This window comes from Prinia subflava, chromosome 4 (assembly GCF_021018805.1).
Source record: "Prinia subflava isolate CZ2003 ecotype Zambia chromosome 4, Cam_Psub_1.2, whole genome shotgun sequence".
NCBI classification, from domain to species: domain Eukaryota; kingdom Metazoa; phylum Chordata; class Aves; order Passeriformes; family Cisticolidae; genus Prinia; species Prinia subflava.
Window position 1 is genome coordinate 6,317,680 of NC_086250.1, and position 23,901 is coordinate 6,341,580.

General features: G+C 42.4%; 1 protein-coding gene across 2 annotated transcripts in view; it reads left to right on the forward strand.

Annotated features, from left to right (window-relative positions):
• The window catches only part of ARHGAP8 (Rho GTPase activating protein 8), a 57,452-nt gene extending 33,604 nt beyond the window's left edge, over positions 1 to 23,848 (forward strand). Inside the window, exons 10-14 of one of the 2 annotated variants that reach the window (XM_063395275.1) lie at positions 9,466 to 9,539; positions 16,647 to 16,724; positions 17,392 to 17,520; positions 19,931 to 20,034; positions 23,172 to 23,848. In XM_063395275.1, coding sequence (XP_063251345.1) covers positions 9,466 to 9,539; positions 16,647 to 16,724; positions 17,392 to 17,520; positions 19,931 to 20,034; positions 23,172 to 23,369 — 583 coding nt within the window. In that variant the 3' untranslated portion in view covers positions 23,370 to 23,848. The remainder of the gene's footprint in view (positions 1 to 9,465; positions 9,540 to 16,646; positions 16,725 to 17,391; positions 17,521 to 19,930; positions 20,035 to 23,171) is intronic. The other variant, XM_063395274.1, reaches the window with a different exon arrangement.
• The last annotated feature ends 53 nt before the right edge of the window (positions 23,849 to 23,901 follow it).

Here is a 23,901-nt window from a genome sequence, read left to right on the forward strand (position 1 = left end):
CATCTCCCCCCTTCAATAAATCGAAGAGGGGTGCTAGATCCTCCGTGGAGAGACCCAGCCAGGGCCTCACCCAATTCAACTCTCCGCAGAGTCGATGGACATCCGCAAGGGTCCGGACTGATGTCCGGATAGCCAATTTTTGGGGAACAATGGTCCGCCGTCCGATTTCCAGCCCCAGGTATTTCCAGGGTGGCATCCGCTGAATCTTCTCTGCTTGCAGCTCAAACCCTGCAGCAACTAACAAATCTGTTACGCGTGTGAGGACTCTATCCAGTTCGCTTGTTGTTGGGGCGCAAATGAGGATATCATCCATGTAATGGTGGATGATAACCTCCTCCGCGGCTGCGCGCACAGGACGCAGCAAGGAAGAGACGTACAGCTGGCACATCACTGGGGAGTTCTTCATACCTTGGGGAAGAGCCCTCCAGTGATACCTCTTCCTTGGGGCCGCTCGGTTGATGGTAGGCACCGAGAAGGCAAAACGCGGTGCGTCATCCGGATGTAGGGGAATTTGGAAGAAGCAATCCTTCAGATCAATAACTGCCAGATTCCAATTTCGGGGCAGCATGGCAGGGGATGGCATTCCTGGTTGGAGGGATCCCATGTCCTCTATAACGTTATTAATTTGTCGAAGGTCGTGAAGGAGGCGCCAGCGCCTTCCGTCACTCTTTCGAATGACGAAGACGGGCGAGTTCCAGGGGGAATTCGTTTCCACGATATTACCCTTCTGTAACTGCTCCTCCACGAGCTCCTCGAGCGCCTTTAATTTCTCCTTGGATAGCGGCCACTGGTCAACCCACACTGGATTATCCGTTTTCCAATTCAGTTTGAGGATTGGGCGCTCCTCAGTGACCGCTAGGCAAAAAACCTGAGGGGGGTCTGGGATACTAATTGTGACCCCCCATTGGGACATGAGCTCCCTACCAAGCAGGGGCCGTTCATATTTGCAAACGAAAGGGCGCGTATATGCCAATTGCCCTTTCGGCCCCGTGAATTTCACCATGCGCGCTGATCTCTTAGCCGATTGAAAACCCCCTACTCCGGAGATATTCGCCGGCGCGTCCTCCAAGGCCCAATGTGACGGCCACTCCCGGGTGGGAATGACCGTGACATCCGCTCCTGTGTCAAAAAGAAGACCTTTATTAACGGACTCATCCCCAATGGACATCGTACATTGTATTATAGGTTTTTCTTCTGTGATCCGATGCACTGCGTTGACTGAAAGTGGCCTTTCCTCAGGGTAAACCTGATACTGATCTGGCCTGGTGTGTGGAATTGCCTGGGCCACTATTTGTCCCTTTGGGTGGAAAGCTGGGGGATGAGTGGAACGCAGCCAGACATTGAGGAACCTGGGGTCACCCTTATAGGTCCCCGGGTATACCTCAATGTCTTGCGGAGTGTATTTACAGTCCCCAACAACAATGAACTTACCTTTCCTTTGAAACGGCCAGTCCAGAAGGTCTTCGCAATCCACGCGAACTGGGTACCAGCTGGTATCTCTGAGGTGCGCACTGTGAGTGAGCCTCAACCTGTAAGGTTTACAAAATGGTGTTAACGTCAAGTCCGGGAAAGTTCCCTCCTGGGAAGGGTAAAGGAAATGCCAGTCCGAGATAGTTGTCTTGGTCCAGTGACCCCCGAAGGCGTTGACTGCCTTCTCTTCTGCACTGCCCACCCTGTTGGGGTCATCATGCCGGGTGGGCCCGCACTCCCCCCCTAGTTTTTTGAATTGTGTTGGGAGTCCTCCTGCTGCGGCCGAGGCTTTGCCAGCAAGTTATGCGGGCATTGGCTCACAAAATGCCCTTTTTCATGGCAGAGGTAGCACTCGACCCGTGCTCTGGCTGGGTTCGACGCTGCCGGCTTGCGGGCCTGTGGGCGACGAAGAGTCGCATCTTCCGCAGCATGCACCTGCCGAGTTCCCTGCTTGCTTGCGGTGGTCATATGTTGAAGCAGGAAAGGGACCTTTTGCTGGCAAACTTGCAGCATCACCTGTAGAGTCCGTGGGGGTTCTGGAGGGAGACTTAAAATCGCTTGTTTGCACACATTATTCGCATTAGCAAAAACAATCTCCTCCAAAATTCTCTTACGGGCAAGCCCGTCCGTCACTTGTATTTCTAAAGCCCTAGTCATCTTGTCCACGAAATCTACAAATGATTCTGTGTCCCCTTGCCTAATCTGGGTGAACGGCGGCAGGGGTGCACGAGGCTGCATCGTGAAAAAGGCTTTGCAGGCCAGGTCTCGCACCCTAGGCAAAACTGCTGGTGGAATGAGCAGTGCCTGAATTTGAGGGGACTCGAAGGAACCTTCTCCTCCCAGCAATTCAACAGTAAGGGGATTACCTCCTTCATCAATTGCTGGGAGTGGCAGGTGCGGCAGCTCTTCCCGCAGGGCTTGCCTAAATGCAGCAAGCCATAATTCAAATTCAGCCGGTGTCATCAGGCAAGAAAATAATTGCTTTAAGTCTGCAGGAAGGGTTGTCGCAGCTGCTAAGTCTGCCTGAAGGAGGCCGCGGAAGTACGGGCTCTCTCTCCCAAATTCTTTGTGCGCCTTACATAAATCTCGAATTATAGTTTGTGAAAATGGCTGCCAATTCGGTTTAGGTTCGCCACCCCCGCGAGCCTTTCGGTAGGTGACAGGCGCAGCTGAGAGATGCACTTCCTGGTTTCCATCGCTGTTGTCTTCCGGTTCCCTACCGTGGGAACCGGAAGAGGCAGCGTGGGAACTACCATTCCAAGATGGCCTCCTTCCGGGGTGGGGAGAAGTGCCTGGCTCCGCCCCTAGGGCGGGCCAGGGGGCAGGAGTGGGAGGAGTGTCAGCGTGGGAAAAGGGAGGGACCGAAGGCGGGGTTTGGGCGGCCACAAAGGGAGGAGACATCGGGTATGTGGGAGGAGCCATGGGTGGAGCAAGGGAGGGAACAGAGGGGGCGGGTGTGGGAGGGACCAAGGGGTAAAATGGGTTGGGCAGATAAAAGGGGTTGGGCGGGTATGAAGGGGTTGGGTCAAGGAAGGGATTGAATTTCGGGGGAGGGGGACGCGGGGGAGGGGTAGGAGAACGGCGCGAACGGGCGCCATCTTGTGTGTCGCAGGCGCCATCTTGTGGCTCCTGTGACGCAGCAAGATTAAATCTAACTTTTGGTCGATAACGTAGGGAGACAGGGGAAGGGCTGCGTCCCCGGGCCGCTTGTCCAGGGCGACCCGAGGATTCCTCAGCAGTCCGGACAAGACTGCTGAGGCTGGGGGACCGGGAGTTCTGGCGAGAGCCTGGGCTGGCAGACCTAGGGTCTGCGGCTCTCCTCAGAATTCCCTTCCGAGGAACACGGGGATTGGGAGAAGGGGAACGGGAAACTGGGGCGGGCGGTCGCGTTGGCTTTTCATGCAGGGGAGAGCTGTTAGCGATCGTTTTAAATTTGACAATCAAAAACATAAAATCTTGGGGACATTTATCCGAATTGGCCGCTTTTTTTTCGATCGCCTCCCAGTAACGGGGGTTCCTCACAAGCTCCTCAGACGTGTTACTGAACTGCACGGAAAGCCACCGCACCAGCCTTTTTAACGAACCGCGGGAGAACTGAACCTTGTTCTCCTCCAAAACTCTAACAAGAACATAATAAACTCCTTTCTGGGTGGTCGAAAGCGAGGCACCCATCTCGCCGGTGTTGAAAAACCACCCTCACCCAAGACCGGACCAACTAAATCTCAAACAGAAAACCGTAACTGCCGCAACTTAAAAACCGGGCAACCCTGCACTCGCTAAAGCCACCGATCCTCCCGGCGCGCGGCACACGCAACGTCCCCAAAAATCCGACTCTCCCCCAGCTCCGAGCCTCCCTCGAGAGCTGGCAGGAGTACTCGAACGAAACAAACCCGAACGAAAAGAACTAAAAACCGCCTGGGCACGACCAAACCGGGAGCGAAAACGAAAGCGTTAACCCCCCGGTCCTGCGCAGACTTCTCCTCGGAGCCCTCCCCCGTGGCTTGGAGAGGGGGTCCTGATCGCGCGCCCCCGACGGAGGGTACTTACCTGCGGTCTTGGGGAACCCTCAGCGCACAGAAGACTTCGCCGGGAGTGCTGCCGACGAAGCTGCCTCCTGGATCTGCGAGGAGCGCTCCTCCGAAGAGGCTGCTCGACTCGCAGCGGTGGGACCGCCCTGGATCTGAAACTCTTCGGTGCTCGCGCCTGGTGCGAGCACCGCCAATCCTTCCGGGGACCACAAAGAGGGAAGACAAGAGCCTCCACGGAAACTCAAGGCTTCTCCTCAGGGTCCCATCTGGGTCGCCAGCCACCTGTCGCGGTGCCGTTACTAAAGCCCCTTGGCTTCACCCCGAGCCAGCCCAGGCACCGGAGCAAGCGGAATCCGAGCCGCCCCTCAGCGGAACGAAGGGGTCAGCCCTGTGGGTTCTTGTCCCTGGGAGAGGCCGGAACGGCAGTAGGATAACTGAAGCGACGCGCTAAGAGCGAGAAAGGAGGATCCAGCCAGCCAGACAGAGGAACCACAACTTTAATCCAACATAGCACTGTCCAGACCGAAGTGGAACCAGGCTGAACTGGAACTGGATCCCGAACAAAGAAATGCACCAGCTTATATGCTTTCGGGGTAGGGGAGGAGAAATGGGAGTCCCTCTTTGCGGCAACCAATGGAACCTTGACACTTGGGAGATAAGGGGAAGGGTTGCAAGCCTTGAACCAATTAGGGGATAGGGGAGGGATAACACAGTGGCGGGAAGAGGGGAAAAGGTAACATGTGACCAAAGGGGAACTTATGAATTTCAATTAAGGGGGGGTGTACAGAACATACAGCATTGTACAGAACATACAATATAGGACCCACCAGCCTTTCATCTTTTCCACATATCTAAATCCTTCCTACTTGGTAAACCACCCATATATCTTTCAACTTCTCTCTGCCTCAAAACCCTCTTTCCTATATCCTTCTTTCAGCACCCTCTCCTTCTTCCTTAAGTCTCTCTCTTTAAATCCTCTCCCTCGTCTGTCCTTCTTTTCCCTGTCACAGTCCTTCACAGCACCTGCTTGTTTCTGCTTACACTGTCCCAACTTTCTTTGTGGAGTCCAACTGAGGTTTAACATACTGAAATGGGGAAAGTCCAACCATCCACACCACCACACCTCAGCAGAGAGAAAATGAAAGGGAGAGGAAAAGCAAAGGGAGAGACATCAGCCAAGAACACCTAATGACATTTCAGTACTGTGTGTGAAGGCCTTGTGTGGGACACTGTCTGCTGTCTAGAAATGAGTCACTGGGTGTGTAACATGTTCAGTAACTGATCATGGATCCTACAGTGAGATCTCCTCCCTGGCACTGTGTTTACTAGAATAGATCTCTCAGGAATCTGACATTGCTGTGATACAACTGAGATCGGTGAATCATTTCCAGAAGCTGTGCTGAGCACTGTAGAAAAGCTCTGTTATGTTCATCACTTAAGCAGAAAGTAAGAAAATAGCTCATAGCACTGCCCCATCCCCAGTGACAGTTTGTGTTCTCCAGCTCATCCCACCGACCTGGACAAGGCAGGAGAAACATGGATTGCAGGATCCAAAAGTAGAGGACAGAGGTGTCATTTCATTGATCTTTGAGCTGATTAACATTAACTGAAGGAATGTCCCAGTCATTTTATGTCACTTTAGGTCCAGTGAAGTGAAAGCTGTGTCCCACAGTGTGAAATGCTCTGAAAATACAAATCCCAGCTCACCCCAGTGCTGCAGGAACGGAGCAATCCTTTGCATGTGACTGTCAGGGAATATCCTGTTCTATTTTAAAATACCATTTTTCTTGAGATCCTTGTTCATTTCACTGAGAACAGAACCTTTCCTTCAAGGGAAACTGGAATCACGTAGAAAATGGTAGAAGTGCAGAAGCTGTGCAACTGTACCTTTTCTTTTTCCTAGAAAAAAGAAATATGATGTGTAGGGTTTACTATTACAAATTATAGTCTAGTTATTTATTGTACCTTTCTGACAGATATACTAGTTCTCAACAGGAGCAAGTGCTGTAAATAATCAGTTTACTATTTATACTCTGAAACAGGAAACACATTTATGGGTAACAATAATAATTAGAGAACATTTTTAAAAAGCTGCTGGGTTGCTATTTGGTTCCTCTGGAGTGAGCAGCTGTAAGAAAGCAAATGCAATCAGTGCAGCTTTAGAGAGGCTGAGAATGGGTTCCATGAGCTTAAATTGTCAATAATAAAGATGTAACAGCTTCCATGCACATTAAAGTCTTGATGATGTTCCCATTTAAGTGAGTTAGGCTTTTGCCTAATTTTAATAAAAGCTGCTCTGAGTGTTTAGGGTTTAAATACATGAAATAAAATCCTTTGACACACAAGCAGTATGTCAGAACTCTCCTTTTAGAAAAGCTAAAATTTATGTGCATTTTTCCCCCTTACCTTGATTTGCTGCAGGCTTTTCCTCACTGACATCCAGAATGTTGGCCTCAGTACTGATCTCATCTCCCACCCCTGCTCTTCTTTAGTCCCTTACTGGGAGATATAATTTCACTGGGGGTTTTTCAACTTTGCTTGCTGTGCAAAGAGACCCTAGAACTTCCTTCCTGGTGTGGTTTATTAGCAAGACTCGTTTATTAATGGGGCTGCACAGTCACTGCGTGTTTTGTTCCACGTTGCTTCTCCGAGGATTGGGTCATGAACTTGTCCTGGTGGCAGGAGCTTCTCTCATGAGTTAGGTTTTTTGTGGAGTACTCACAGCCTCAGGTTCAGCTCTCAGAGGTCTGTGATGATGGGGAATGCTGAGGTGGGACTTGGTCTTACAGGTCAGGTCAGAAACATTTCTTCTGGCCATTATCATGTTATCATGATGCTGCAGAGAATCATTGCTGCAGCAGGTCTGGAACTGTTTTGTATTGAAATTAATGGTGCCTTGCCAATGTGTAAGAACAAGAAGTTGGATCATTTCATCTAAATATTACACTTGCAAGCAGCAGCAAATAATTATAATTTCTAATGTATGAAAGACCATACTTTAGGATTATCCAAATTAAATTAATTCCTTGGCTGTTAGTCTTTTCTTTCCTGCAAGTGTGTTGCATACATTGTAGAATTTATTTGGTCAAATGTCTGAGATTGTCACATTGTGAACGTGGTTTGTGAAATTTGGCTATATTTTTAAAGCAAAATTTCTGTGTTTGTTTACAGCAAGGAAAATTCCCCTTTCCTAAACAGTTACATGTAGATACAGCAGTGTCCACAAAGTGATATTAACCCACACACAGAGCATCATTGAATTTTATACACTTTAGATTCTGATATGGGTATTTTGTTGAAAAAGAGCAGTTAGTGGACTGATTTTTAAAAAGGTTCACAGAAGAGCTTTGAGTTTATGTCATCCAAACTTGACAGAGGAGTAGAGCTTTCCCAAATACTGCCGGATTTTAAAAATCATTGCTTGAAAGAATAGAAGACATTCAGTTTTGTCTTGCCTTTGGTATGCTGGTGCAGTTAGTGTTTAGGTGATTAGTTATGAGCTACTCCTTACCTTATGAGGAAATATGGGACAGAGTGGTGAGGGGAGGATATGCAAACACTCTGTAGGGGAAGTGAGGTTGTAGTTGGTATAAGGAAATAATCTTTGATTACCAAGAGTGGAAAGAGGTAGGACATAGGATAGAAATCCACAGCAGCGAAGAACTTCATTAGTTCTGCAGCTTCCTTTTAAACAGCAGATTGGTCTAATATTTGAAATAGTAGAGAGAGCTCTGGGAGGTGTATCAACGTGTTTATAACAATCACAAAGCAGCTTGCAGTGTTTTCTGTAGCATATGGGGCAGTGATGCACAAACTGTAGTATGGGAGAATCTGGATAGCAAAATAGAGATACAGGCTTTAGTGCCTGGGAAGAGGCTGGAAAAGGAAGAGGAGGAAAAAGGAAGGGTAGGATTGGGTGGGCAGTGAAACTGGGAATGGGAGAGACTGTACTGGTTGGTGACAGCATTGTCTCCCTGGAGTGATGAATGGAACCAAAATATTTGATGGCTTAATCACCAAATAGCATGAAGTGAATTCCTGTGTCAGTTTATGAGTAAGAGGCAAAACCACAGAGAGATTCAGTATCCAAGGCATGATCTTGCTCTGAGTCTTCTTGTTGGAGGATCCCCTGTATGCAAAGCTGGGAGTGACCAACCTCTTGAGATGGAGACCCAAAGTTAACCAATCTACTTATCTTAACTCTTGACAAGCATGGGGAAAAAACCAAATGCACGAAAGAGAGATTTGACAATTTCCCTATCCCTCCATGCTGACTTAGTTGCTGTAACATTCCTTTTGAAGTAGTTTTTACATGTAGTATAAACACAAAACGTAATACTAGATTGCTCTTTCCTTGCAATGATGTTATAGAAGTTGTATCAAATACATAATATCAATTAGTTTATATTGATAAAGTAATTAGTTAGCCTAGACAGAAAGAGAAGAAATCACAGTACTTGGAAAAGAAAAAGGCCTTAAGAAGCATTATTTTCTGCAGGTGCAACTTCAGCTGGTAGCACAAAGTCTACTTTAAAATCTGAGGTTGGTCAGCTATTTTGTTGTTGATTACTATAAAGTGTAGCAGAATGCTCAGCAGATACTGACCCTCTCTTTTGCCAAACTGCCAAAACCCTTTTTTTTTTTTTTAATAAGGAAGATAATTACAGAATTTTCTGTTATCTAGATCCAAAAAATGCTTGATATTTTTGCCTCAACTGTTCACTTACGAAAGAGAAAGAAACCTAATTTCAAATAATTAAAAGCATTCATAATCTCACTGCATCGCTTTGCCTTCAAAATAAACAGTAGAATATCCTTTTAATTATACATACATTGTGGCTTAAATAGAAACAATGACAGAGAAAAATCTGCATGATGAAAGTTTCCTAAACTTGCAGCATCCCTTGACCAAGACTTAACGTGAAGCATTTGCTGTGAACTCCTTCCTTGCCTGGAAACTCCTTCCACCAACAGTGTCCAAGCAAATCCAATGAGAGGTGCCCCCATCAGCCTGCTGAGCTTAAACACAGCTCAGCTGGGACATGCCAAGGCCAGGGAACTAAATTAAGCAAAACCAGTCTCAAGCAGGGAGAAAGTTAGCTTGGAATATCACTCTGCTGCTCTGTCCTTGCTTCCCTTTCAGCCCAGCAAGTAGCACTTATTTATTTCTGGGCACAGGGGCAGTTACACAGCTTTCCTGGCATGAAATAAGTGTTTAGGAATGGCTCTTTGGATAGAAATCCAAGTCACTTGTCTCAGTTTTTGAGTTTTATTCAGTGCCTGTTAGAGTTCTGAAGAAATCTCTTCTCTGGTACAGATGCCTTCACTTGTGAAATTTAAAATTAAATGTATATGTGCTCTTAGATTTCTCTCAGGTTTTTGCTCAGACTGTTCTGTCTTTTGTGTCTTTGTCTATAAATGCCATTTAAAGGGTGTTACTTTTTCTTTTTTTTTTCCTCCCTGACAGTATAAAGGACAAAAATAAAGGCGAACTAATCCCCCCAGTAATGAAGGAAACTGTATCCTATCTAAAAAGTAAAGGTGAGTTCTGTGTCAAAGGAGAATGGGTTTTTCTGAGCAAGAACAATAGTATGAAAATATGTAACACTCTGTGCCTGAACAGCAAGGATTGCAATCGCAAATGTTATAATATGCAACATATATGTAACATATAACATATGCTAATGATATGTTTATATCCTGAGAACTGCAGTGGCAATTGGGTGCTGCCATGAGAGGATGGAAAATAATGATTATCAGATTATTGTATGATTAAAAAAAAGTCTGATACTGTCTTCTTAAAAACTATAAACTCAAACCAAACACTAAACAAGTTTTTTTTTCTCTTAGGATTAGTTAGGAAACAGCAAATCTGAGTGTCTTGAAATATGCATCATAAACCCATATAATAATGTTTGAATTAAGTAGAATCTCCAATAAAAATCAATGTATTCTAGTTTTTGCTTTCAGTATTCAAACTATGTGTGTTTTAATATGGGTTCATTTTAACTATTTCCACCAGGGTTTGGTCTGAGTTTCAGTTTATTTAAGTGATAAGTTACAAACATTTTTAAAAACTTGCACTGAATAGGCTTCACAATTGTGAACACAAAAGGAGGCAGGCAAAAAATCACATTGCAGCTCAGCTTTATTGCTGATTTTCAAGGGAAATCCTGGCTTCCATTAGGTCAGTGTGAGATAATACGTATATAATTGAGGACAGACTAGATTGATATTTGCCCTCATTGCTAGGCTATGCTCTTTTGTGTTTTAGTTTATCTCAGGGTAAATAAGAACATTAAAAAACTGATCACTTTATTTTGTTGTGTATTTCACATCTTAAATGAACCCTATCAGTGATGGATATGGGAGAATAAGGGAGATATCCACTGCACCTTAGAGTGTGCAAGTAGTGGAGCATCTTTGGGGATGCTTGTGTACAAAACAGCTGGCTCCTTGCCCCTAAAAATTGCTGATTTAACTTTAAAATACCTTCAGCAGCCAAGGCCAAGTGCTGCAGTGGGGCCAGTTCTGCTGTTAATGGTGAAGAGTTCTGCAGTAGGCAGAGAGTTCCTGATAGACCTTTTGTAATACCTCAGGGTCCAAATTCAGGATTTCCACTCAGACCCATAAAGTTCTTTGGATGTGCTGTTTCCAGAGTGTGCTGATTATGAAAACTTTGCAGAGATATCTTATACCACATTTTATGGTTGAATACAGGGAATGTAAATAATTCACCATTAAGAATGTTGAACGTGAGTGAGTAGCTTTGCTGTAATTATAATAGTAAGAGGATAATTAGAGTTTGTGTAGCATATCAGTGCATGTCCCATCTGCAGATGAAAGCCAGATTTTTTTGTGTGTTTTAAATTGTTATGAAACAATCATCCTTCCATACATTTAGTTTATCTTAATAGGCAAATACCTTTTCCTTACTAATCACAGGAGTCAAGAGAGCTATAATGAGGATGAGCATGGCATTAACATTATTACCTCTTACATCTGTTATTACCTAGAAACTGAGTGAGAAATAGCCACTAAAATGTTAATTAAGTTAAACTTTTGCCTGTGTATACTTGTACTTTCTTGGGCCCATTTAAAGATTTTAAAGAAACAGGAAGTTTATGACCATCATTATGTTGTGTTAGTGGCCAATAACTATTTATTCTTGCATTGATCTGCCATAAAATCTGTATGTCTTGCTTTTGTTCTTTCTGGGTGTTCTGTCTCATCACTGCTGCACCACTTTCATACTCTTCTCCCTGAACAATTGCTGAGCCAGCTCAGATACCCACAGTTTTCTGAAGCAGCACCACCAAATGAGCAGAAGAGAAAAAAAAAACCAACACAAGTTATGATGGTTATTTGTAAAAAAAACTCATCTTCATCACTGCAGAATTTCTCCTAGATGAAACATTTGCCATTCTGAAAGCAGCAGTCATCCTTGAGTTTTCTCCAAACCTTGTCCACCTTTGGCTAAAATTTCATCTATTCAGTGCAGCATCAGCACAGCCTGGAAGGGATGGACTCCAGTATGATGAGACTTCTTGTCCTACCTTGTGCATCTTCAGAAATCAGTGGCATAGTAATGCTGCCCACCAATACATTCAAGCACTTCTTAGCTGAACTATTTTTTTCCCCAGCTCTCAATCCCTCTGTGTCCTTAGGAAGGAGGGTCCAGGGCTCTATCAATGTTATTTTCCAGCCAAGCCCAGGTTTGCTCAGAGCTGTGATAGATCCTATGATAAAGAGATTTCCACAAACCACATTTCTGAAGAGAGATTCCTTGTCAGATAGAGTGTTTTTTGACATTCTCAGCCAGCTGATGCTTGAAAGCCAAGTACCTGCCATGCCAAGGTGATAGACATGCATTTTTGCACTTGATTGTAGGTGTGCAGGTATCTGTTGTACCTGCTGTCTGCTGTGATTTGAACTCTTCTGTGAATCTGGAATATCTCAGTTGTGCCATCTCCATTGAGTGCTGGCCCTGTGGGTTGCTGACAGCCCTGGGAGGGTGACTGGCAGCATTCTTTGCACTCCAGACGTGGCCGTAAGCACAGTGAAAGCTTCGCCTCGTCTTCTGGAAGTGACAAAAATTCACTGTCATTGCCCTGGTTCATTTGATTTTGGCAGAGTTTTCAGCCTTGCAGAGTTAGCAGGAAGTGGGATTTGGTTTTCACCCAAGGTGCAGTAGTTCCATGCAGTAGTTCCACTCTTTCTTCCATTGCTACATTTTCACATCTGTGTACTTGAAATAAGTTTTGGAAACTCTGAGTTAGATCACAGAATCCTGCTTCTGCAAAATCCTGCTCCATCAGCACAGTTAGGATTTTGTGAAATATCCGTGACCCTGTGGCATCTCTTCAGCCCATTCTCCACTCTTACTTCTTGAGCAGCTCTGGTGCAGGAGCTGTGCTGCTATTCAGGATAGGCACCTGCAGTGACAGAAGGAATTCAGATGCTCACTCTTTGCCATTTCCCTTCTGAAAGCAGACAAATTAACAAAGGTTTTTGATGCCAGCAACCCTCAAATCAAGGATGATTGAAAGAATAAGAATGTAATTTTCTTGTCTGCCATTCTTTGACAAGTTTCCAACAATGTGACAGCATGTGTTTCTTTAATTTATCTTTATCAGTTTTGATTTTCTGTGTCTTTTTTTTGTGGGACAACAAAAAAGGGGGGCAAGTAGGAGGAGAGCTAAGCATTTTTAGCAACAGTAAATAAATGCAGAGTGTGACACAGTTGTGTCACAGCGCTGTGAAATTTCATCTACTGTGGTGAAAGCCATCTTATTTCAATGTGGAATGAAGTGCGTGCCTGTTCATTTATGATTACTAACATTTAAATAATTACTTTCAATTGCATTCTCAATCGCAGTATCACTTTATTGAATATAGATGGCTTCTTCACTAGTCATATACTGCATTTTTCTGTATGGCACTTAATATTTAGAATAAAATTTCACTCTTTTTGATCTGAGGAGTTTAGTGCAGGGTAGTAAAAGTCCATTGCTCTCTGTATCTGTTTTTCTGGTGAAGGGCAGGGGGCAGTTTGTGTGATCACCTCACCACAGGCTCTGCAGTGTGACAGAATCTGGTGACACGCACTGTTCATCAGAACTCCTGTCCCTCATCCCCTCGCAGTGCTCTGGCACTGCTACTCCAGGGTGGATATTCTGCAGGGACTGTGTTATTCGTGCTATTCATGGCAAACCAGCTCAACTTGTACACACAGAAGAAAAAGTCTTTTTCCAGAGACAGCTGTTAGGGATCATGCTGTAAACAGGTTTTGATCGAAGAACACTGCTAACAAAAGTTGAGTGCTTCAAAATTATTTCTTGATGGGACAAAAATGAATGCTTTGATTGGATTGCCTTCAGGCAATTTTGTTTTCTCATCCCGTGACTCAGGTGGGTTTAGCATGCATTTTGTCTGCAAAAAAGAAGACACAGTGATTAATTTTGTTTTAGTCTGTGTGAGTTGTGTTGGCTTAATTAGGGTAGTTCTAAGGTCTGGGTTGTTTTTCCCCCAGTGTCTGAAAAGGGAGATTCAGGGTTGGAGAAGGTGTTTCCAGGCTTGTAAGGCTGTGTACTTTTTCCAAGCTTGTAAGACTGTGTTCTATTCTACCCATCACATTGGAATATCCAATGAGAGGCCTCAGGTCCCTTTCTTCCTTTTTGCCTTGGGGTGACTTTATGATACTGTATCCCCTCTTGTCTGCTTTATGCCTAGAAATGGGTCCCATAACTTTAGGCTAGGGCTGGGAGAGGGTGGGGAGGCAGGAGAATTCTTTTGGTGGTCTGTGCTCAAACACAGAGATTCCCCCACACTCACTCTCGGTCTTTCTCAGGAGAGGGACAGAGAGAACACAGGCTTTGCTTTTAGCTAGCTTCTTTTTGTTAGCTGAGGCAAGAAGTTTTCCCTGGGACTGTGGCTTCTTCTTCTGGAAGAGTTCAGCTTAGTCTGATGCAGAATCCCAGAACACCACCGGGAGCTCCACACCGCAGCTCAGGGAGGCTGCAGGGACACCACATCCAGCTCCAGACCTCAGGAGAAGCTGAGCAGAACTCCAGACTCTGCCAGCTTTCTCCACAGGGAGGAGGTTTTACTATCTAACATTATTCATTCTTGTCCCCGTGCACACTCTCACTTTCCACCAAGAAATTCTTGTCACAGTGGTGGGGGAAGGGTATGGCTAAACCTATTTCTCCAGAGGAGACACCACTTTCAGGATGTTTCCTCCCAACCTGTCTCAAACTGAGACCTTTCCCATCGCTTGTTATGAGACCCTTGTTGGGGGCATATTCTAAAGCTGTTTTCATGTTGTGTGACAAATGCCTTCTCTCAAAGGGAAGCTTTCCTGTGACCAGCATAAACACAGAGAGCACTAAGAGCAATGAAGAGATTTACAAACTTCTAAAGCAAAGTGTCCTTTTCAGTTCATGTTTTTCCCAGTTCATCAGTGCACCCAGGGTCATTGTTTTCCCCCATCAAGAGCATAATTGCTGTTTACTTATAGTTCTATTTAATAGAGACTTGAAGTTAGGACCTGGATTGATTTAAGAATTGCTCTAATTTCTTATTTCCTGGTCTGAGCATCTTATAGGCAAAAAAAGAAAAAGAAAAAAAGAAAGAAAGAAAAAGAAAGAAGAAAAAGATGTGACCCTTGCTGTTGCAATTCATTAACTGTAGAAGAAGATGGCTTTTTCTTTTTCCCTGAGAATAGCACTAACCTACATTTAATTATTTGTGCTGTCATTTAGCTGGGTTGCCCACAAATGTAAAAAGCACTGGGTATATTTACTTTGGTAGCTGGCTTGTTGCCACGTGTGATCAAACAAATTGCTGTGTATTGATTCAGTTTCACCTGGCATGGTAAATGCAGATATTGCCTGTATCCCAGCTTTTTGCAGATGAAGATAAAAGTTGCTTTTCTCTCTCCAAAAACATAACCAGCAAGAGCTTAGTGTTATGTACCATTACAGTAACGTTGATGGGATGCAGAGCCAGACAAGTACAGCTGCTGTCTGTGCTACAAATAAATGTCTTTAATAAGACTCTTGAAAGCTTAGCCAATAAAGGCATAAACCTGTTAATAATTGATATTTATTACACTGTAGTCCTTACAGCGAGATTCACATCAGATAAAAACATTAATTATTAACCCAGTTCCTGCAAACCAAATTGGAAGTATTTATGGATATCCATTTTCTGAAAGAGTTGTTTGTACAGAACACCTCTAGTCCACTGACAACCAGCATAAAATTCTGCAGATTCTCAGGAAACAATTGCTGAGGACAGCGCCTTGACAAGCTGGCAGTTCCCAGCTGCTGCTTCCCAAACTGTGTTTTTAGACAGGGTGTACTATAAATTTAATGAAACAGTTTTACTACAGTGATGTTATTTGCTGTAACTTTATTTAAGTGAAATACAATCTGATGGAGAATAAAGCCAGGGGTCAAATATATCATACTCGGTTCCTTTAGTAACCACACATGTTAAAAAGCTTAGATATGGGAGTTTGAGATGTCATACTCCTTCCAGAACTGAGGGCATGGGCTAAAATTTTAATACTCAATTCAGCAGGCAAGGGCATATATTCCTAGGAAGTAACTAGGGGCTGTGTTCAGCTGAACTCCAGCCAAACCTCTAAATCTGGTCAGTGGAGTGCTTTCAAACAGAGCTTGAGGTCCTTGGCAAAAGTGCCTGAAACTTGTCTGTGAAAATGTACTTCAGTGGTATGATATCAGTTCTTTTAGTTTACTGACCTAAATTCATGTGAACAATACTAGAGGATGGGTTCATTAAGGAGTTTTGTTAAAATTTACTGATTTTTCATGTATGAAGTGAGTGAATTTACAAGAATGATTGCGTATCCTTCATTAATGTATAACTCAATTTTTCTAGAACACAGTAAAGATTCTTGATCATGCAAACAACCCCATGTGCACTTTAATTGAAATACTTGAATATTTCAGTCTGGCTAACCACCTGCATGAAAAAATAAAAAAAATCAATCTGGTCTTCCTCACTTATATAGAAACATAGAGTAGTGCCTCCAAGGCTGTGGGTAGTCTGCCAACCTTCTCAAAACTGCAATTTTATGTTTTGTCAGACCAGAATAGATTAATATTTTAGATGACTCTGCTTCCAGTAGGAATTTCCAGTTCAGGCAACATGTGAGTGAAATTACATTATGTGTTGGTGTGAGAAACAGTGTAAACTGGAAAGAAGGAAAGGGAGAGGGAAATGAGAGTTTTATCCAACTCAAAATCAAGAAGTACCACAAGACTCAAGAAAAGTGGCAGTTCTTGGCCCCATTCCATTTTGCATCATAATTGAGATAAATAATTTACCTTGAAAACTGAGGTCCAGACGAGATCTTTTTTCAACATTTTCTTCTCTAGATGAAGTCAGATTTCAGTTAGTCCACAATGTTAGACAGACATCTTTCAGGATATTAATAAATAATTCAGAACTGCCTCAAGACTAGAACCAGGTATTTCAAAATACCATGGACAGGCAGAGCGTTGAGTCCCAATGGCTTCCAGGGAGGTGGAAGGAGCAATGGTCTGCACCAAAATACCTTAAACCAGTTTCTTTTTAAAATTTGTTTTACAGTTGTTTAATTTTTAAATTATTTTTCAGGACTGCAAGTGGAGGGCCTCTTCAGGAGGTCAGCCAGCATCCAGACTATCAAAGATGTGCAGAAACTCTACAACCAGGGTAAGCTGCCATCATACCACTGCCAGTAGCAGTGTGAGTGCTTTGTTCATCCTGCTTTTGTTGGTGAAGCAGAAATGCAATTTCTTGCAATTAATTCATCAAAGCCATTTCTAACATAAAACAATAAGAGCACTAGTAGGGAAATCTGTAGTAGAGAATACTAGTAGTGAGTAGGCACTTAATGCTTACTGAATAACAAGTCATCTCTTGATGACATACCAGAGCTGTATGAATATCTGTAACACCTAATGAGGTTTGAGTCAAAAAAGATATATTTTTTCACAAAAAGTATAAAAAATATTGAGTCTATGTACTTTATTGTAGTTACAAAGTGAAGAGTCTCTGTGTCATCTTGCCTCTGGTTATGGAGAAGAGATACAATTTTACCTAATAATTTATGAAATAATAGTGAAGTAATTTTGAAAGTCACTGACTTCCCTGTGAAATCGTTTTATGAATTGCCTTTATGAGGAGAACCTCTTTCAGGAAAATTAATAAAACTGTACGCAAAGGAAAAATGCAAAAAATAAAATATCAGGAGTTAGCAGCAGCAGAAGGCCAAGAGATTTTCTGTTCAAAATGTTCTGTGAAACAGTTTTCAAGGAATAGTTTGAAGACAAAGTAAAACATACCATTAAACACCCTTTTTTGCTTCTTCTCCTTTTAGGCAAGTCCGTGAATTTTGATGATTATCATGACATCCATATTCCTGCTGTTATCCTGAAGACTTTCCTTAGGGAACTCCCTCAGCCATTGCTAACATTTGACTGTTATGATCATATCCTTGAAATCACCAGTGAGTGTATATATGTTTGTTTGGTTGGTTGGTTGGTTTTGTTTTTGTTTGGTTTGGGTTTGGATTTGGTTGTGGGTTTTTTGTTGTTTGATTTGGTTTGTTTTTTCCATGCAACTATTCCCATAAGATAACATCCTTGGGAATAAAGAATCTAAAGCTATGAATTATAAAACTTTATTTATGTAGCCTTTGTCAGGGAGTAAGAGTTTATAATGCCAGTTTATAATGCCCTTTAATGCATGGGGCTGCAACACCTGAGATGCCAGAGTATCTGGGAGTTAGTACCTACTTAGAGAGAATGAGATTTTGCTATCCAGGCTATAGCCAAGCTATCAGGGAACCCAGAGGGCTTCCAGTCACAAGAATGCATTTTCCAAATCAAGGATTCATCTGCCCACACAACATCTCAGGCCATTCTGAAGAACAGGTCTGTTCACAGGAAGGTGGTGGAAATTGAGGGACTAAGGATTATCACTCAGAACTGAAAAGAATAGGGGAAATTTGGAAAACAGATGTATAAATATTAATTTTTACTGAGTTAATCTTGTCCTGACTTTCTGGATGTGACATTTTTACTTTGTGAGAGAGTAAAAAATGTGAACAAGTCTGAAAATAATCTGAGGGCAGTCCATTGTCTAGGAACACCGGAAGATTTGGCTTGGCAAAGTGCCTGTGAAACATTCATCCCTTCTACTTGCATTTTCAGTTTTGACAAAATATTTTAAGAAGTGAAGTTTAAAAGAACTACTCCTTGGGCTTTCCTATGTGCATGCAGTATGATGTTTGCTGTATTGTACTGATGCTGTAGTGATATCCCAATTTTAACAGATTTTAAGCTTGGGAGCCAAAGCTGGACCACAGCAAAGGCACCTTCACAGTGAGTAGAGTGCAGAAGGCAGTTTTGAAGAGGTGTGATCACAGACAGCTGTCTTGGGATGATTTGAAATTCTCATTCTGTCTTCTGGAAGTGTGTGTGTGTCTGTGTGTGATGGATCTATTACATATCTTAACCTGAAAGCCCAGAAATACAATATTCTGCTTTACAGCAGTCTGAAGTGATAGTGAAACTTTACTCTTTATTGTCTCGTTTGATTCTTTTAAAGTGTTATTGATGGGAGCTGCAAAATAAATTAGCTGAGTGACAGACTTAAAAATTAATAAAACCTTAAAGTTTATAAAAAGATTATAAGTATAAAAGTATGTATAAGTATATATATAGTATGTGTAAGTATATATAGGTATATAAGCAAAAAAGAGTGTAAGTTTGTAAACTTATAAATATAATAAATTATAAATACAATAAATATAATAAACATAAAAAGTTTATAAACTTATATTAGAAGTTTATAAACATAAAGAAGTTTATAAAAGTGTCATGACTTTTGCTCATGGAAACTGCAAGCAAGATTTCTTCTGCCCAGGATTGCTACACTTTATTCAATCTGCAGAAGGCTGACAAAAATCCTTCTTGGGACACAGACTAGTGCGTTTTATGGGAACTGATAATTTTGCAATAGGGAAAATGTCACCACAGTTTATCACAGTAAAGTTTCATGCCCTTGCTTTAAGAGCACTTAGCACGCTGAAATTCTGTGCATACGCACACGTCCATGTGCAGAACTCTCAGGGAGAGAAAGAGAAATACAACAGAAGCAGAAACAGCATCAGCAAAAATGGTCTGCTTTAGGTTAGGCATGATTGGCATCATTAGATCTTTCTCGAAATCGATGTTAAACTTATAGTACTAAAATAATTACAGTATCCCAGGGGATAAAAAAAGAGTAACTTGGTACAGTATTTGAAATGTGAGTGGCAGTGTAATCCTCACCTGGACAGCCTAGAGGATGGTAGAAATTTGGGGTCCAGTTCTGGTTTTGCCCATCTGTAGAAATGAACCTACTTAGGTTCACCTCTAGAAAATTCTCAGCCACTCAGATGTCCATCTCATAAAAATTTTGCCAAGACAAAAGAATTTCTTGCAGAGTGACAAAAGTGGGTTTTTTCAGTTAGCAGATTACCAAAATAGCATTTTGAGCAGGACTATGTCTCAGCAAGAATAAAATCACAGAATGAAAAGTAGATGTCTCAATTCAGTGCATGGAGAGAAAATGAGATTCAAATCAAGACCTTTTCTGTATAGAAAAAAAATTATTTTGGCTGTTATTTTTGCTGCATTGAGAAAATACTCTGGGCATCTGCCTTAGCCTTAGCCAGATATATGATAATACAAAATATGACAGAGGCATTCAAAGGAGTAGCCCTCACTATCACAGTGGTCGTGGTTAGTAGAGCTGAATCTTGGGTTCAGTTTCAGAGATGGTTATAAAGTAATTCCAGCAGAAATAAATAAGGTATTATTTCTTGGTAATATTGTGATGCTTCAGAGTTAAGAATGACCTTGACATTGCAGGTGTGGAGAGCTGTTTACGAGTCACCAGATGCAAACAAATCATTCAAGGACTCCCTGACCACAACTATGTTGTTCTGAAATATCTGATGTGCTTTCTCCACATGGTGAGTATGGGCAAAATTCTCTAAATTCTCAAAATTTCTAAATCTGCTCTTGTAAATTCAAAATCTAACATCTCCACAGAAGGAAAAACAGAATAGTTTAAATAGTCTGGTGAAGTGGTAGTGCAGTACTTAAGATTTACTTCCCTAAACCAAATTTGGGTACAGAACCCTCCAGCTGGGGTACGAATCAGTGCTCAGCTCATCCCTTTGCCATGAAATTCTTTAGATGTCATGAAAACTACTGTGCACATTGAAATTAACTGTGCAGGCACAAGTCCTGTTCTTCCACTTCACATTCACAACATTTGGTTTTTTAAAATTTTGTTTTTTGGGGTTTTTTTCCCCTATTTTGGAGTGAAGAAAAGCATGAAAATAGTGGTTGTATAATATTAGGTGCTGGAGAAAACATAGGTGAAATCACTGGTTTTTCCTGTAGTATAGATCTTGGGCAACTAAAACATCAAGTAAATTAGTGTTATTTTAGAAAATTATATAATATTATTAAGTTTTAGAACAACCACCAGAAAAATATCTCATATTAAATCTTTAAAATAGCATTTTCCTGCTTAAAATAGCCATTCATTACTAGTGTTAAATGAAAAATTTAGAATGCGAGGATTTTGCAAGGAATTTTTTTTATGTTTCAGAATAAATTAAGTCACAAGTCTTCTGTCCTACTTTTTTGATTTGCTGATTTCTTTTAACTGATTTCTGGAAAACCCATGAGGGTGAGGGTTTGGGAAACATCAGCTCTGAATAGTTCCACATTCAGCCTTGTGGCACAGCTTGGCAGTGCAGAAAAGGACAGTCACAGGGCTGTGCATTTCCCTCCCTCCTACCTTATCCACTGCATTGCCTTTTTCAGACCAGTTTTCATTTATTTTAGGTGCCTAAAATAAGGGTCATGGTGTAGCTGGCACCTAAAGCAAGTGATCTCTCCTTCAAAAGCCCTAAGAGCCACCACAGCAGTCATGTCTGGGAATGATGCTGATTTTCACTAGTGAGGAAATTGGCCCTCAGTAGCTCCTCTTGGGCTACAGTCATGTTGGCCATATTTTAGCCAACAGTGTGTTTCAGAAACAAGGGCATTTAATCCCTTTTTCTGTCAAAATACTAACAAAAAGCAAGATTAAAGGATAAACACATCAATACAATCAGCTGTTGCTATAATAGCCACATGTTCATTTACTTTTGCCTAGCTGAACTTTAAAGCTAGCAAGGAAATCTTCATGTCATTTACTATTATTTTAGCAACTGATGTCTCTCCTCAATGTTATGAAACGTGTGACTTTGTTCCAGTAATAGATGCATCATCTTAATGCACTTCTTAGAGCTGAGCACTTGATGTGTTAATGAGGTGTGCAAAAGTACCACACACTATTTTCTATAATTGGGCAACAGAATATAACATTATTTTTGAGTAGGCCTTATTATGTCAAGCACAGCATCAAGTGATACTAGTGCTCACATCTGCAATTTTTGCTGATCCATAGTTTTCTTCCTTAATGTCTCAGGGAATATTTGCATTTGGAAAGGTCAAGGGAACATGAAACATTCTCTGAGCTAGAGATTTCTATTCATTGCAGACTGGTGTGCTGCACAAGCCTCCACAATTCATGCTTTAACAATAATCTTAGTTTTTACCTGCAAGCATCAACCTTCTGCCGTATATATAAAAGGCAATTTAATTCTTCCATGAGCTGAGTTTTGAGTAGTGCAAGAGGTACTTGTAGCAATTTCCTGAAGTGGGGTGAATTGTAATCACTAGATACAGGTTTTGAACACTCCAAGTTTGAAAAAGGCTTGTGAAAGAAGAAAAAATATCCCCATTTTCTCTGCAGTCTCAAGCACCTTGCTTCCTTCTAGTCCAAGAGTGCTACAGCAAGACAGCACAACTTGTACACAGTAACAGATTTGAATTTCAAAAGGTCCAAGCTCTTTAACTGTAGATTAGTAGTGATTTTGCCAGTAATGAGCCCAGTGGTGAAAGGTATGAATCAGCCAGCCCATCCCTACCTTGCAGTCCATGTGGCTGCTAGGGAAGGATTTGCAGGGTCTTCTTCAAGCTGGAGTGGACTGAGGCAGAAATGGGCAACCAGGAGCAAGAGGAAAAACAAAGAGCTGCTGCCTGTGAAGCGTGTGTGTGCTTGCTCAGCTGATTACAGGAGAGAGGAGTGTGCAGAAGTGCTCGTGTTGCACTGGCAGTGGAGTACATTTGTCAATGCACATGCAAACTTAGAGGGCTCAAAGAAGTCTCCTTGCAAAGAAGATTAATTGGCAAAGCACTCTGACAGCTACAGGTACCCAATGCTGAAGCAAAAAAAACATTTAGTAGGAAACTCTAGTTGTATTTTTTCATGACAGTCTGAGGCTAAAGAAGCAGGAGAATCCCTAGAGGCTTTCTCTACCTGCTGCTGAGTTCTGTCCCTGCAATCATGCCTGATGTGGGGGAAGGATGGATGACTTCCCTGAAAGAACCATTGCAAAAACTTGCTGAATTCAAATTGTCAAACCTGGACCACCTAGAAAATGGACAAGGTTTGGGGCCCGTGAGCTGTGCTTCTGCAACCAAAGGAGCAAATTTCAAACCAAATGCAAGCTGTAATAAATTGCTCTGAATTATTGTTTTGTCTCAGCTATTTGTCCAATTGAAAAGTGTAATTACCTACAGTAAAGCTTGGGGGTAGCTGGGGCACCTTGGGCAGGATCAGATGACTAAGCCTCACAGAGCAGATAGAAGAAGGTGGCACATTTGCAAAGTAGCTGACAGTGGGTAGTAGAAACTTGAATTTCAGTCAGTTGGTGGGGGTGTTTTAATATCTAGTAATTTTCTTTCGAAAGTGTTTTGCAGAGTTCCTTTCAGCATTGTGATTGAGAAACCAAAGAGATAATGATGCTGTATTTTTAAAACACAGCAACAATTGGCTGTTTCTATCCTCTGTATTTAGCAGTTTAAGTTCATTAGGTGGTGTAGTGGCTGCTTCACTCCTCTGGGAGCTCTAGGCTACCTTGTCAGCCCTGAGGTTAAGAAACCAGTGCTGTACCCATGGCTCTACTGCCTTCATTGGTTCCTCCTCAGTATAGGATCATGTCTTGTGTCTTGTCTCCTGTCTGCATTCATGCCTGTGTGTTGCCAGGTTTCACAGGAGAGCATCTACAACAGAATGACAGCATCCAGCCTGGCCTGTGTGTTCGGTCTGAATCTGATCCGGCCCCCGCAAGGAGCCGCCTCCCTGAGTGCTCTGGTGCCTGTGAATCTCTTCACTGAACTGCTGATAGATTTCTACACCAATATATTCAACTCCAGAACAGTGCCTGGTGAGGTCTTACCTTAACGCTCTCAGAAGGGAAAGTGGAATAAGGCTGCCTGAGGGAAAGGTCTCTTGGATGGGACCTTTATGTTTAGGGCTCTCCTGTGATAAAAAAAATCAACACAGAGTAAAGTTTCTATATCTTTCCAAATACCAAAGATGCTGGGAGAAGACTGGTGCCCTGTATATTGCCATCACATGGGGAGAATATGAACATTCAAAGACCAATAGATCAAAGTGAATCCCCTTATTAAACTTGAGCAGCTGACAAAAACTGATCTGTTAAAAAAGCCCATGACACAGCATGCCAGTCTGTCCTTTCTTTGGGGATCTGGAGACTTTATTCTGTGACATTATTTTCTGCAAGGGCAGAGGTAATTTCTGAACCACTCCTGAATGTACATCTTCCTTTTGTTTTTTATGTTTTTTCTACTTTTTATTTGAATAAAAATTTATTAGGAATGACCCTAATTACCCTATTAAGTTAATAAAGGTGGAATCAATTTTTAAGATATGAATGTTTTTGAACTATTTTTCCATATACTTAAGTATCTTC